The 14,118-nt window shown below is 40.0% G+C and overlaps 1 protein-coding gene across 1 annotated transcript in view; it reads right to left on the bottom strand.

Moving 5' to 3' along the window:
• Window positions 1-14,118, bottom strand: part of cacna2d4a (calcium channel, voltage-dependent, alpha 2/delta subunit 4a) — a 791,862-nt gene that overhangs the window by 546,545 nt on the left and 231,199 nt on the right. The window contains exons 10-11 of the mRNA XM_051921543.1: window positions 3,018-3,107; window positions 728-841 (exon numbers count right to left, since the gene is read on the bottom strand). Of these exons, the coding sequence (XP_051777503.1) occupies window positions 728-841; window positions 3,018-3,107 (204 nt within the window). The remainder of the gene's footprint in view (window positions 1-727; window positions 842-3,017; window positions 3,108-14,118) is intronic.

Raw genomic sequence — 14,118 nt, 5'->3', positions numbered from 1 at the left:
TAGTATGGAGTGGTTTGCATAGTTAAATTGTTGTGGGGTATCTGGTAGAGAATGAGATTTTTTTTGCCAAAAGGGTTGTGCATTAAAGGAAAAGAGCTACCTAAGTATTATTCCCGGACCTGTAACACTGAACTGGGGCGGAAGACTGGTGTGACATCTACTGTTGGAAGGTTGAGCTTGAGTCAGACCACCTCACGACTCCAGAGGGTGTTTATCTCCTGGCAATGTTTTGAAGGATTATCTCACAGCAGGTGCCAGAACTCCATTCTATTAGGTGGGGTGGCTAATCTGCTTGTCTATCTCTCCAGTGCCACCAAAGCCCTCACCCTTTTCAACTGTTATTTCTCTGTCTATTTCTCATCACTGGCCTCTTTCTTTTGCCTTGAGACTTCACCCCACACCTGTTAGCTTCAAAATACGTTTGATCTCTGACCTGAGATAGCTACAAAGCTCTTCTGGGAGGCATTTTAAGCCAAGTCCTGGAATCACCTCTGTGAACTGGAGCAACTATAGTGTCCCTGCACCCGTATAAATCAGTAGCCTCTAAAGTGCCTCATTTCTTAGATAGCTTGTCAGCTGTCCATTATAGCTTCACTTCTCTAATTTAGGGGTCTTAAACTTTTTAATCTGAGAATCATACTGGTCCATTCCCAATATTATATTTTTGTGCAGAAAATTTACATCAATAAACATGAAAAGAGGTGAAGTATTATGACAAGTGGTGTACCTTCCGGTCAGGCCAGTTGTATTCCTCAAACACTTCTTCATAATCTTCCAGAGCTCCATCAGTGATCAGCATAATAGCTTGATTACACAGACTTCCTTGGCCTGTCTGGTTGAACTGTAAAATAAATAAATGAAATAAGTACACACTGTTGAGAAAACTATTTAAGGAATTGTAAAACTTAAAATCTGTTCTATAGCAACTACAATGGCCGTAACATATTAAAGGAGATGTTTATAATGTTAGAATGCTGGTGACTTCAACCAGGAAATCTTTGGAAGGGAAAAAACGTCTCTCAGTATATTCCATTTGTGGACACAATAAGCTGGACCTGCTTTATTTAAATGTTAAGGAGGTGGTTTTAAATGTAAACCTGTAGCCCCACTGGTCAGATATGACCACACCTTACTGCCACCTACCTGCCTGCTATCAGAGGGAAATAGCTCTCTTATTATCCAAGTCAGACGTTCTTGTGCGTTTTAGGGTGTTGTGGTTTGTTAAAATATTGATGTTTTTCTTGAGCTTCTGTAAAGAGTGATTTCTCCTCTAGGGAGACATAAAGTATCTATCTATCTATCTATCTATCTATCTATCTATCTATCTATCTATCTATCTATCTATCTATCTATCTATCTATCTATCTATCTATCTATCTATCTATCTATCTATCTATCTATCTATCTATCTATCTATCTATCTATCTATCTATCTATCCATCTATCTATCTATCTATCTATCTATCTATCTATCTATCTATCCATCCAGATCATTCTTCTTAACAAACAGAACCATGCTGCATTGTGGGGTGTCTAAGCAGAGTATTATATGATAGAATCAGTTCCAGACATTAGATATACAGAAGAGCAGTTATAGTGAAGCATTATATATACGGTGGTATAAATAAGCCTCTGTAGTTTTTCTTGACACAGTTCTGCTGAATAATTTGTTGGCTAAGTTTTGTTTTTATTCTGTCCTTTGCTACTTCCTCCAAGGGGTCCAGATATCAGATCAACCAGCATATCTCTGAGTTTACCCTTAACAAGGATAGCTGGATGGTACTGAAGGCACTGGAGAAATCTAAAAACATAATCCTCACAGTGTGGTCCACTTTGACCAGGTGAGAATAAGCCTTGTGGAGCAGATAGATAGTTGCATCCTCCACTCCAGTTTTTGTCCAACAGGTAAACAGCAGCGGGTCCAGGTGGTCTAACACAAGAGGTCTCATATAGTACAGCACAAGTTTCTTGAATGTGTTCATAATGTGTATGTAACAGCGGCCTTTTCTGGAGGAGGTGACAGAGGACACCACAAAGTTGGTCACCACAGGTCTTAAGAACTCGATGACTGATTGATAGTTGTCTCTTCACCTGGTCATCTGTTATGGACCACCCACTCATCACTGGCCATTCTAGTTGAAGTAGCAGGAGTTGTTGATGCAGTATGGATGGTGTGGGAGAACTGGTCATTGGAAGAAGGTGTTCAAGAAGGGAAAAATCTATTAAAAATTGGACAAGGGCATTAACTTTATCCATATTCCCTTCTAGCACCTACCCTGAGTCCAGTATATTAAGAAAGATGTAAGTCCAAAGCAGAATATGTCATATCTCCTGGGGTGTTAGGTCTTTTTGAGTGCCTTAGAAGTTGATAATCAAGGAAAACCATTGAATATGGCAGTGGCAACACAAGGTAATTTAATCAAAGTCCTACAGCCCATTAGAAGACAGCTAGTAGATTCTATATAGTACACATGCTCTTGGAAGATGGCCACAGGGTTTCCAGGGATATACTTGACCCTCAAAGTGATTGAGGGGATTAACCTAGACATAGCCCCAGGCTGGCACTTATAAGTAGGTGAATTCAAAGTCAGGACAAGGGTTCCACTGGCAACAGAGGCTGCAGCTACCATTATAAAAGAAATGATAGGTGAGAAAGAAGAGTGTTAGGTGTGGTGCAAAGGTGGCTTGTTGTCTTGCTAACCATCAGATTGACAGCAAAAATAACCAGAGTAGGAAGTCCAAAGAGATCTAAGGGTTTTGTTATCTTTTAATCTTTTCTTTTATTTGTGCACTTTTTGCTCATCTGTTCATTCCTCCCTTGCGTTCTTTACTTACTGTATAGACTTGAGACAGGAGACTGCATGGATGGGGTGTCATTCCACTTACCTGACCATCCTCACACAACCAAACAGCTTGTCTTTAAATTGTTGGGGAAAACTCTTATCAACACTAGAATAACTGGCCAGTTTTACACATGAAAACTAATGATATATATAAAAAAATCATTGGTCACAAACCTCATAGAGGACTCGAAAGGCTTCCTTTAGAGCATTCTTCACTCTACCCACCCCTTTGGCATGAAGGTTTTCAACAAGCAATTTGAAGTGCTAAAGGCAAAGGGCAACAGATAACATCAGTACCATCATGACGGTATTCTGAGGCACCAAATATGTGTTCTTACATTCTAATTCACACATCAACATTAAAATACACTCTTATACACAAATATACTAGCTGCTGAAATATTTTGGAGTCCTGTTTCTTTTCTTTTTTTCTATTTAAATTTGAAGCTTCACTTGTAAAAGTTTAGATACTTTCATATATAGAAAAAAAAATACAGTTAGTTAGAAAGGAAACAATGTGAACAGAAGATTTTATTCATTAATATTTTAACCTTCTCCTGCAAGTATTTTATTTTGTTTCCACTTCTAGTGTTTCTCTCTGATTTTTGTAAATCTTGTTGCTGGCTCTTGATTGCAAAAAACATGTTAACCATTGAAGAAATGTTTGGTGGAATGACAGTAAGCAAAAAAATTACAGCAACAAAAAAACGACCCCCTTGAAATGAAAACAAAAGTAAACACTTCATCTTCATGATAAAAAAATGACAAAAACATATAAATAGAGTGGCTAAATATTACATATTCATTTTGTCACTATGTGCTTTTGTTGTTGTTGCCATAATTGTTTAAAATGTGTTATGAGGTACAAAACTGTATTTCTAAATTCCTTCCTCTGGATACATGCATGATCAAATGCAATATTTTAGTTAATACTTATGTATTAGTCAATACAAAGTAATGAATAAATAGCAATGCCTTCTCTATTTATTTTTCAGTCAGCATCAGCATTTGCTGTTATTAATAGTACCCATAAGTTGTGTTTTATCAGTGCCTGAGCTGACAATTGTGATGACAAAAGTCAAGAAAGCTTTTTGTAGATCAGAGGTTATATACAATGTATTAGCTGCAATAATTTACATTACTATATTAGAATTTTTTGCTGCATTTTACAAATCATTCATCCTTTGATTTAATGCTTTTTCCTGATGTTAAATAAATATGACATCTTAGGATGATCATGCAGAGCATGTGCTCTTTTAATTTTACATGTATGGTTTACTCCAGGCTCAAGCTACTGTCTCCATCTGCTTTAAGACATTGTTCCACTATTAAAAAATTGCAAAATCAAATATCTGAAAGACCACCATTTTGCGGCATTCACTACTGGGATTGTTAAGTGCTTCCAGGACACAATTAATGGCACAAAGTGAATGGAACATTCCAGACACACAGGACTCACGTCAGTTTCCCTACTTAGATCCACAAACAAGTAATTTCCACAGTTTTCCTTGAAGCTCTTGCCCACTTTGACAAAAGGAACATTTGTTATGAGAATACTGATAATTAACATTAGAGTGGCATTCAACACCATCATCTCCATGAAGCTAATAGAGACGCTCTTAAACAAAACTCCATGTACAGTGACACAGCCCAGACTGGTGGACTTCTGGAATGGCTATCCGAAAAACTTCCTAGTGGGCCATGCTGTCAGGACTCAAGCTGGAAGAGACTGAGACAGACAGGGACGGAAAGTTAGGGTTCTTTGGTATGCTGGTACTGCCTCCCAAACTATAAGTTGGTTCGGTACCAGAAGTAAACATGAACTTTTCTCTCAATCCTTATTTTCTCTCAGGGAGATGATGTGGCGCATCAGATAGACAAGCAATTGTGCAGCACACCAGGGAGATGGGAGTAAAGTGGGGAGTTTTGGAGTTGTTCATTAGTTGCTTCGGTACCAGTACTGAGGCCCAAAAGATGGTATTGATACTGACATCAAAATTTTAGTACTGATCCAACACAAGTGGGAGTGAGAGTGATGTTAAGAGTAAGAGAGAAGGATAACGTGATGTTAGTGGACCACACTGCATCCTCAGTGCATCTTATCAATCATACAATCCTACTAAACACCCAGGCCACTCGTCCACTGCTGTAACCTAACTGAAGCAAAGAAGGAGAAAGTGTGAGGCACAGAAAGAGAGGAGAGATGCAGAAGAGTTCTTCACTATAAAATAAATTGACAGGGCTAAAAACTATGGAGGAAAATATGCAAATCACTCCATGAGGGAGCAGCAATGTGTAAGAAAATTAACGATTTATGAGCAAGAGACTGCAGCAGGGTCAGAGCAGAGAAGCGGTCACCTCCGCAGCTTGTTTACAATGACTAATTATAATGCTGGGCAAGCCGTGTCAGTTCATCAGAACACTCAAATTAAGAGAAGTTTTAAATGATTTATTAGGCAGAGGCTGAAGTGGAAAAGTTTAAATTGAAATTTTAGGAACATAGTGTTGATGTCTGATTTTAAACAAGACATTATTTTGGAAGACTTCTTGAATTCATTTCCTCTGGTTTAATGCAGCAAAAGATCTAAACTGTTTAATGCTTTATTTTACAAAGATGACAAACTTCAAACACATGGAAATGGAGTCAACATTAGCTGGCAAAGGGTGAAGAGAAGTTTAATGAGGGCTGAAATGTAACTTTGTACATGTGATAGACCCGTACTTAATTTTATGCCAAGGTTCTGCCTGGTGCAGCATCTGCAGAGGAGCACAGCATGAGTGGTTAGACGGCCGCTTCAGGATTATCAGAGAGTCAGGGGACACTGCAGCATCTGCAGCATCTGTACTTTAATGTTAATTTACTTACAAATCAATAGAAAATGTTATGTGTACATGCAGTGAATGGGGGAAAGGAAGGACAGATTGTGGAGGGCCAGTCTGGACAGAGGTCTATTCTTGGCTCAGATGGTCAGGTTTGGAGACTGCACATTTAATAATCTCACTTTGAACACCAACAAGCCATTGTAATTTTTCCTATGTAAATAGCATTGTGCACAGCATGATACAAAATCTCTCATCATGTTAGCTGATGATGCAAGACTCATCGGTCTGACCCTATTTTATCTTTTAGACTCTTCATTGCATAGAGCTGAACAGAATACCACAAATCCCATCTATAGCCCTTGTACGCTTATTCTTACTAGCTTTACCACTGCTATTGTTGACTGTTATTATTTTTATCACTTCCCCCTTTATTGTACATGTGTAACTCCAGGCAATTAGGTACTGCAGAGTACAGAAAAGGCAGGAGAAAACATAACTCATTATGCATAATATACCTGAAATATAAGCAGAGTAAAGTGAGTGCAACAAAATAATACAATCTGAATAATAGGTTATCGAGTGGCTTTCTGTCTTAGTATGTTGACTGCTCTCTGGTGCAGTGTGATCCAGTGTGACCCTAAGATGGTATGGTACAAGCAGGCAGCTTGGCCATCTGCATAGGGCAGCAGCGAGAGAGAGACGAAGCTCCTGCGTTAGATCTGCATTAGTCTTAGCACAACTCAGCCCCATTCCAGCTCATGCTTTCCTTCTAGAGGCAGAAAGAGCGCTCATGTTTCTAAAAACCTAACCAGACCACCCACCCCACACACACACACACTAGATTTATATCTATACCTTCTGCTCCACGCTTTCTTCCAGAAGGAAGGGGCTCATAAGATCTAAAGTGTCCCTTCCTCATACAAACTCATACAAAGTAGAACAATGCTTCAGATGTGTCCACACACGATTATAGCAAGGCACCATTGTGAAACCAGTTACAAGTAGACCTCTCGCTTAAATGGGGGTTGTAGTGAATGCCTGCAAAACCACAACTTGTAACAGCAGGTCTTATTAATTACTATTAGTAGTAACCATTTGAAACTCATCTGTAAATTATATTATCCTTAGTCAAGTGAAATAACAGCAAAAGAACATTAACAAAGCAAGGTTTTGGGAAACAGATGCAATATTTTGCAGTTCCTTAACATATACTGTAAATGTTCATTTATGAGCATATTTTAATACCCAATGCAATATCCAATAGGGAGGAGATAAACTCTCTACTGAATGGTGTGAAACCAACAGACCTGGAAGGGCTCATGTTCCTACTGATCTTAAATGGTTTGCAGTGGAAAGACTGAATAGCTTTAAATTCATAGAGGGCCATATTAACAAGGATCTCTAATCGCCCCTATAATGGTGAGTAATATCTAGCATATTGGTTGATATTTTAATTTTATTAATGTCTAAAAATGATATTTAATTTTAAAATGTTTAACCTGACAGGTTAGCTGGATTAGCCAGTTCTTGTTCAGAACATAATTACAGATCAAATAGCTAAATAGGTGTCTGTGAGAGACGAAGGGCAGGGAGGGTTTATTATCTGGACAGCTGGCCTGGGGGAATACAGGTGGCCAAGATTAAAGGACAATATGGTGTGACACTAGAGGGTGCTGTAGCTCCTCAAACCCAATAGACGAACGCCCAAGACACCAAGTAAAAGCACCAAAAGGATATTTTATTCCTTCTCTTCTAATAGTGATGTCTCAAAGCAATTTCATCACCATACAAAAACACTAATAACTACACAATAAATCTCCTCCTCTCCTCCTAGCAGCTCTGTCACACTCCCTCCCAATTCCGGCTCGCTTGCTGAGTCTCCACCAGTCCTTTATATAGTCCTTGACCCGGAAATGCTTCTCCTCTTCTGTTCAAGTGACTTGTCAACACTTCTGGGTCAGATGGAGAATTACATTTTTCGTCAGCCCGGAAGTACTTCTGTTTTTCCGTCCCCATGACTTGGGAGTACTTCTGGGCTATATTGGAAACCGAAATCCCCTTGTCTTTTGACAGCTCCTCCTGGTGGCACCCACGGCACCCAGCAGGGCTGTGTATCCGAACTCCATGTCCCACAGTGCCCTGCGGGAATCCAGGGTACCAATGCACTCCAGGGAAGCTGCCATCTAGCACCTTGGGGAAAGCAGTGACGACAAGTCGCTGCCTTCCCCCATCCTTCTATTCCAGGGGCATCCTGGCCAGGTTAAGCTGCCGGCCGTCCATCACAATGGCCATGGATGGAATGGAGGCTGAGTTGTGTCTAAATAGGACTAGAATAAACTTGCAGAGTCCCTGCACTACGACATCCCACTGATCCAAAAGATGTGTGGAGGACCATCAGGACTGGATAAACTGAGGCATGCTGCTGTCTCTGCTGCTGTCTGTTCAGACACCATGCTGTGTATCTCTGCCATTCCCTTCAAGGAGCACACTAAATAACTTCAAACCAGAAACATATTAGAACAGAGAGGTAGCCTAAGAAAGCAAGTTAAAATGACTATTTATCAGGTCATATTATTTGGAAAACACGTATTCACTCTGCTTATTTTTTTAAGTTAAGAGAATAAATTCATTCTTCTTCCTGTTTTGGTAGTCATTCTTGTTGCCTGAGTATATACTGTAGATGTAGAAGGAAATGGACATCAATCCTGACTGTGACCAAGCCGGTAAGAAGGTAAGAATAAACGTACAAGGCTATAGATAGGATTTGCAGTTGTTCAGATCTATGTAATAAAGATTCTGTCATGGGAAAAGAAGGTCACCCTAGGATCCTACCAGTACAAAGCAGTCCCTTAACAGCAGTCGTCTATTTGGTGAAGAAGTGTGAAGAGCATGTTTGAGAACCTCTTAATTTGTTTAAAATGCATTTTTTGCACAATGTTTATATTTGTTTATTTTAATACCATGTTGATGATATCATCATGCTGTCATTTTCTACAGTATTTCACAGCAGACAGCCATATCGATTACAGTAATGACGTCCATATCATGTGAAATCATCTTGCTGCCATTATCGGAGATGATAGTGTGCTTATTCTGCTGGTCTGGATCTTCCTGGTAATGAAACCTGTGACTTGTAAGTGTAGAGAGGAAAAGGATCAATATTTAGCTCTAGCTTTTACTTTTGACTTAAATTTTTGTTTTTTCACAATGGGTCTTCTCCTGTTTGTTTTTACACTTGAGTTCTGTCTGTTTACTGATTTCTTCTCCTCCTAGTTTGCCCTAAAAGAAATAATTTAATTTCCTGATCTTTTCTACATATAAGACCTCTAGCCATTTTCCATCCAGCCATATCAAGGAGCACATTCATTTTTTGAGAAAGCTAAGGAAAGTCGGCATGTCACCCCGAAACTCACTAACTCCTAAAGATGTGCAGTGCAGGGTATCCTAACTGCACCACACTCTTCCAATATGTCATTGCAGGAGGTAGTTAAATAATTCCAAATCACAACTGCAGTTGTGCAAGCTCCGTCCGCCCCTTCCCCTCATTCGCCCAATTGCTGTTTTCTCTAATTAATATGTAACTGATCACTGTGCACCAAACAGAGTTAAAAAAACAGCGATAGGCAATGTGCCATGTTACAGCTTGGTAGGCTACTGTACACAATCCCTTATGGAAATAAATTATGGTCTGTGATGATCATGGCTATTAATTTAACAAAAACGTGTATAATAAATATTTGTGTGCTGGTTGTGTAGGTTTTCTATTACGTTTTAATGTGGAAGGTAGCTGTGATGTCTGTGCACAAGCCACACACTTCTCTTGTAAAACCAGCTTGTTATAGTTATCAGCTGCTACCAATTTTCACAAAGTATTTGAGATTTATAAACCAACGTTTTGTCACAGCACACAACTTTTCCTGCCTATCAGCTCAAGTATTTTGCAACCAAGCAAAGTATTATATAACTGCAGGTGTCTGTGACAGTGCCTGTCCATGTCTGCCTGTGACAAGTAAAAAGATGGACCAATATGGCAGTACCATTCACGCTGATTCTTGATATGTCCAAAGAGTTTGATGCTAATTTAATGTTCCAAATACTGAAAATCGATGCCATAGTACTTGTATCATTATTGTATCATCATCATGGAAGAGGTTTTTGAAGTTCAGTTAATTTCAGTCCATACTCAAAAATATGTGTGGACAAAAAGAGCTCTCTGATCTTCTGATTTTGTCCATAGCAGAAGATATTATAATGAAAGCAGGGACAGGAGAGACAGGTACACACTGTAACTGCCAGGGATGATGGGCAGGCATCCTGTCTGGGATAAAGGATGGATTCATACCTGCCACTGGTTGGAAATAAAGGATGGACTGATTGAACAAGTATGACTGTAGCAGTTCATTGCCCCTAATGATAGGTGATGGTGTTCCTCATGACTAAACCCGATTAAGATAACCACAGGGTGGCACAGGAGATGGAGTTCGGAAACGCTGCCCTGTTGGGGTCTTTGAGTGCCACCAGATGGCAATGTTGGAGGAGGACTGCCCTGGTTTCTGCACGACCCCAAAACGCTCCAGATGATATGGGCATAAGACTGGTAGCAGTGCATGTGTCAAATTTAAAAGAGATGCGACCGCCTCACTTAGATAGACAGAGTTGGGAGGCAGTGGGCAACGTTACCTTGGAGGTGGAAAGAGAATTGTGTATTGGTGTAATTTTGCTGGTGTTCTGGAGAAGGTGTTGATGACAAATAAAATCTTTTATTTGAACCTGGAATTGTGTTGGCCATTACTCTGTCTATGGTTTGAGGCTCAGTGGTGTCCCTTTGTGGTTACAACACACACACACACACTGAGACACCACACAGGATGAGCAGGTTTCAGCCCTCAGACAGCCGGGCGTGTTTATTGTTTAACATCACGACACAAAAAGGCAGAACGCTAAACCCTAGTGGAACTATGCACACCTCCCCAAAGTTAGGGGTGACAGGGAACACCACCCAAAGCCACAAATACTCTGCTGAATGCTGGGAGAAGATGCTCCTCACCTTGTGTTGTCCCTACTCTGTCACGCACCTGTCACCTCATGGCTGCCTCTGTTAATGCATGTGAATCATCAGGGCTACCGACCCCTGCCACCTCATCAGCTCCACTGCACACAGTTCAGCTCCTGTAATCCTCCTCCTGCAGCCTGCTTTTCACCATCATCTCCTACTGCCAGAAACACAAAACCTTTCAACCCTCATGTTCTAATAGCCCATGCTATGGGGAACCTGCCACTTTGCAGTACTCTCTGGAGACTTCTAGAGAGTTCTCTGACAGTCACATGGCATTGTCTTTAAGTACAGTGGTGCCTTGGTTTGCTAGCATAATTTGTTCTAGAAACGTGCTTGTAATCCAAAGCACTCATATATCAAAGTGGACTTCCCCATAAGGAATAATGGAAACAGATTATTCGTTCCACAACCAAAAAAGTTTCATATCAAAACGATTAATACAAAATATAAAGTAAAAATACATAAAACAAATTAACCTGCACTTTGCCTTTGAAAAGAATCGTGACTGGTGTGAGGGAGACGAGAGAGAGGAGAGGAGGAGGAGGTTTATTGTGTAAGATGACTTTCACTCTAACTAACAGAATCCCTGCTATCTGTTGGCTCACTGGATTCTTCTTCTTTTTTTGCGACTTTAACAAGGAACCTGTCCAATGACAGTTGCTTTTGCATCCTTTTGAGGATTTTGCAGAAATGTGACATTGCATTGTCGTTAAACAGATTCATCGCTTGCACACAAAAAAAAAAAATGCTTTATGCGCACACACGTGGTCACAATGCTATAGTAAACAGTATACGCTTGTACGGATGTTGACTATACGAGTGAGGCATGCCAACTGAGACCGAGCATGGGGGACAATACCCACAATCCCGCAGTGAGAGAGAGAGAGAGAAGAACCAGCGGCTCAGTTGTGATCATGTGACACTCGGCAGACAAAGCATATACGTACTACTCGTACTGCAAGACCTGGCTCATTTATCAAGTTAAAATTTTTAAAAATTTTTTGCTCGTCTTGCAAAACACTCACAGAGCAAGTTACTCGCAATCCAAGGTTTTACTGTACTGTCCCCTTACAGTAATCCTGCAGGCACTTGGCCCAATGCAACTGATAAGTGCTTCAGTCAGCTGACTGCTACAATGACAGTTTCATCCTTAACAAAGATGAAGCCACTGCAGTCTGACAAATTCCCTTGAAATTAAAAACACAGAAATAAAAGTGGGTGCTAAATTGTAACCAATCCTGTTCTGTAACATGTCCTTCTCCCCATTTGAGTCCTCCAAAAAGTCTGTGCATATCACTACCATCCATATTTATGACAAGAGACACCTAAAGAAAACACTTTCAGTTGTCTCAGACCTCACACACCCCATCAACTACCTTGTTGTGCCCTCACTGTCCAGAGAAAGAGACATCCTAGCACTCAGCGCCATACCAGTAAAATCAGAAACCGTAAACTGATCTGCTTGATCTGTGCCCTGTTATGTGAGCACCCACACTACCGATCAGTTGGCGCTTTGTTACTAACTATTCGCCAGTTAATTGACTTGTATTGCCTGGTTGCTATTTATTATGTCTGGCACATGTGACGTGTTTATATATGATATTTATACTTTTAATATGATACTCTTACATGAAGCCATAGCAGCATATGAAGTTTCTTTGTTAAGTAATCGTGCCATTGTTATCATTGCTGTATTTTTGATTTTTGGCTTTGCTTTGTAAGGCATAATGACAATAAATTAAGCTAAACTGAATTAATTTCAATTGAATTAAGTTGAAATTACATCATTCCAACCAGAAGGGAACAAAACAGATTTTGGCAAATTTCTATGAGATGATTTGATTTACAGAATTTAGTCAAATAAATTATAAATGGATATTTAGCTAAAGCTCTTGTGTGTAAAAAAAAACTGTTCTTGTGTCACTTTGACTGGGCATCAGAAGACACGTCTCATTATTCTTTGTAGCCACAGCCAATATTCTTAGTAACTTGTTACCTTGGAAACAGGGTTAAATAAGTCTTTCTCACAAACATGAAGTATTTTTCTCAGAAATGATGGTTGATGGAAGTTACAGCCTTTTTATAATAAAAATTACTGTACTTGTTCTTTCAATAACATATTCAGAGTGCTAGGAGCACAATATTAATCAGACTATTCGACATACCCTCTTGTATTGACGTTAATCAATATATCTAAAACAATCAACAGCCGTATTGTGAACTGCTTGCAAATTAGGTTTATTATTCATCTGATTTCAGACATCGTGATGTGAAGTGAGAGTAGACAGCAGGTTGGAGTGGTGGAGGTACACACAGAAGAGAAGGGGAATGAAAGTCAGTCGGAGTGAGAGTGAGTGCATGTGAGTGAATGAAAGGGAAGGTTGTGGAAGGGTGCAACTGCAAGGACCAGAGGTGGTGAAGGTAGACAACTTTAAATACTTGGGTTCAGCAGTCCAAAGAAACAGAAAGTGCAGCAGAGAGGTGACAAAGAGAGTGCAGGCACTGTTGACTGGGTGGAGAAGAGTGGCAGGAGTGATTTGTGATAGAAGAGTGAAAGGGAAGGTCTATAAAATGGTAAGTGAGACCAGCTTTGTTGTATGGTTTGGAGGCGGTGGCAATGACAAAAAGACAAGACGCAAAGCTGGAAGTGGAGGAGTTATAGGTGTGTATAAAAAAGGGTAGACAGGATTAGAAATTAATATATTAGAGGGACAACACAGGCACAACAGTTTGGTGACCAAGTCAGAGAGGCTAGATTCAGATGGTTTGGACACATGCAGATGAGAGATCAGGGGTACATCAGGAAAAGAATGTTGATGGATGGAACCGCCAGCCAAACAGGAAAAGAGGAAGGTGAAAGAGGAGGTTTATGGATGTAGTGAGGGACGACATGAAGGCAGAAAATGATGTTAAAGACACAAATAGATGGAGACAGATGATCTGCTGTGGCAACCCCTAAATAGGAGCAGCTGAAAAAAAAAGATTCATCTGATTTCAGCATTCAAGCCTGCAGTCTCACCAATCCTGCTTACTTTGGCGTGTATTCTACACAGGATCATAAGGGCCTTGCTTTATTCAAATATTTGCCAATATTCCTAACCATTAGGGTTAACAATGTCACTTAGGCCACTAGTAATGTGTGACTTAATAAGGTTTATTGGTCTCCAACACATGCTGCATCATACTGACTCGCCAAAGACAGTAATAGAAAAAATGAAAAATGTCCCCAAGATATGTAGTTAGGGAATGGGTCAGAGTCAAAACTGGGAGTCAAACAGATCTTTCATCAATGCCGATGAAACAGTCAAAACTTCAGGGTCAAAAATCAAGATGACAAGATTTGTTAGCTGGAGAATCGAGAACAAGCGGGCGGCACGGTGGCACAGTGCTAGATGC

This window comes from Erpetoichthys calabaricus, chromosome 18 (genome assembly GCF_900747795.2).
Source record: "Erpetoichthys calabaricus chromosome 18, fErpCal1.3, whole genome shotgun sequence".
NCBI lineage: Eukaryota > Metazoa > Chordata > Cladistia > Polypteriformes > Polypteridae > Erpetoichthys > Erpetoichthys calabaricus.
The sequence above is the reverse complement of the archived record's forward strand: the minus strand, read 5'-3'. Positions and strand labels throughout refer to the sequence as shown.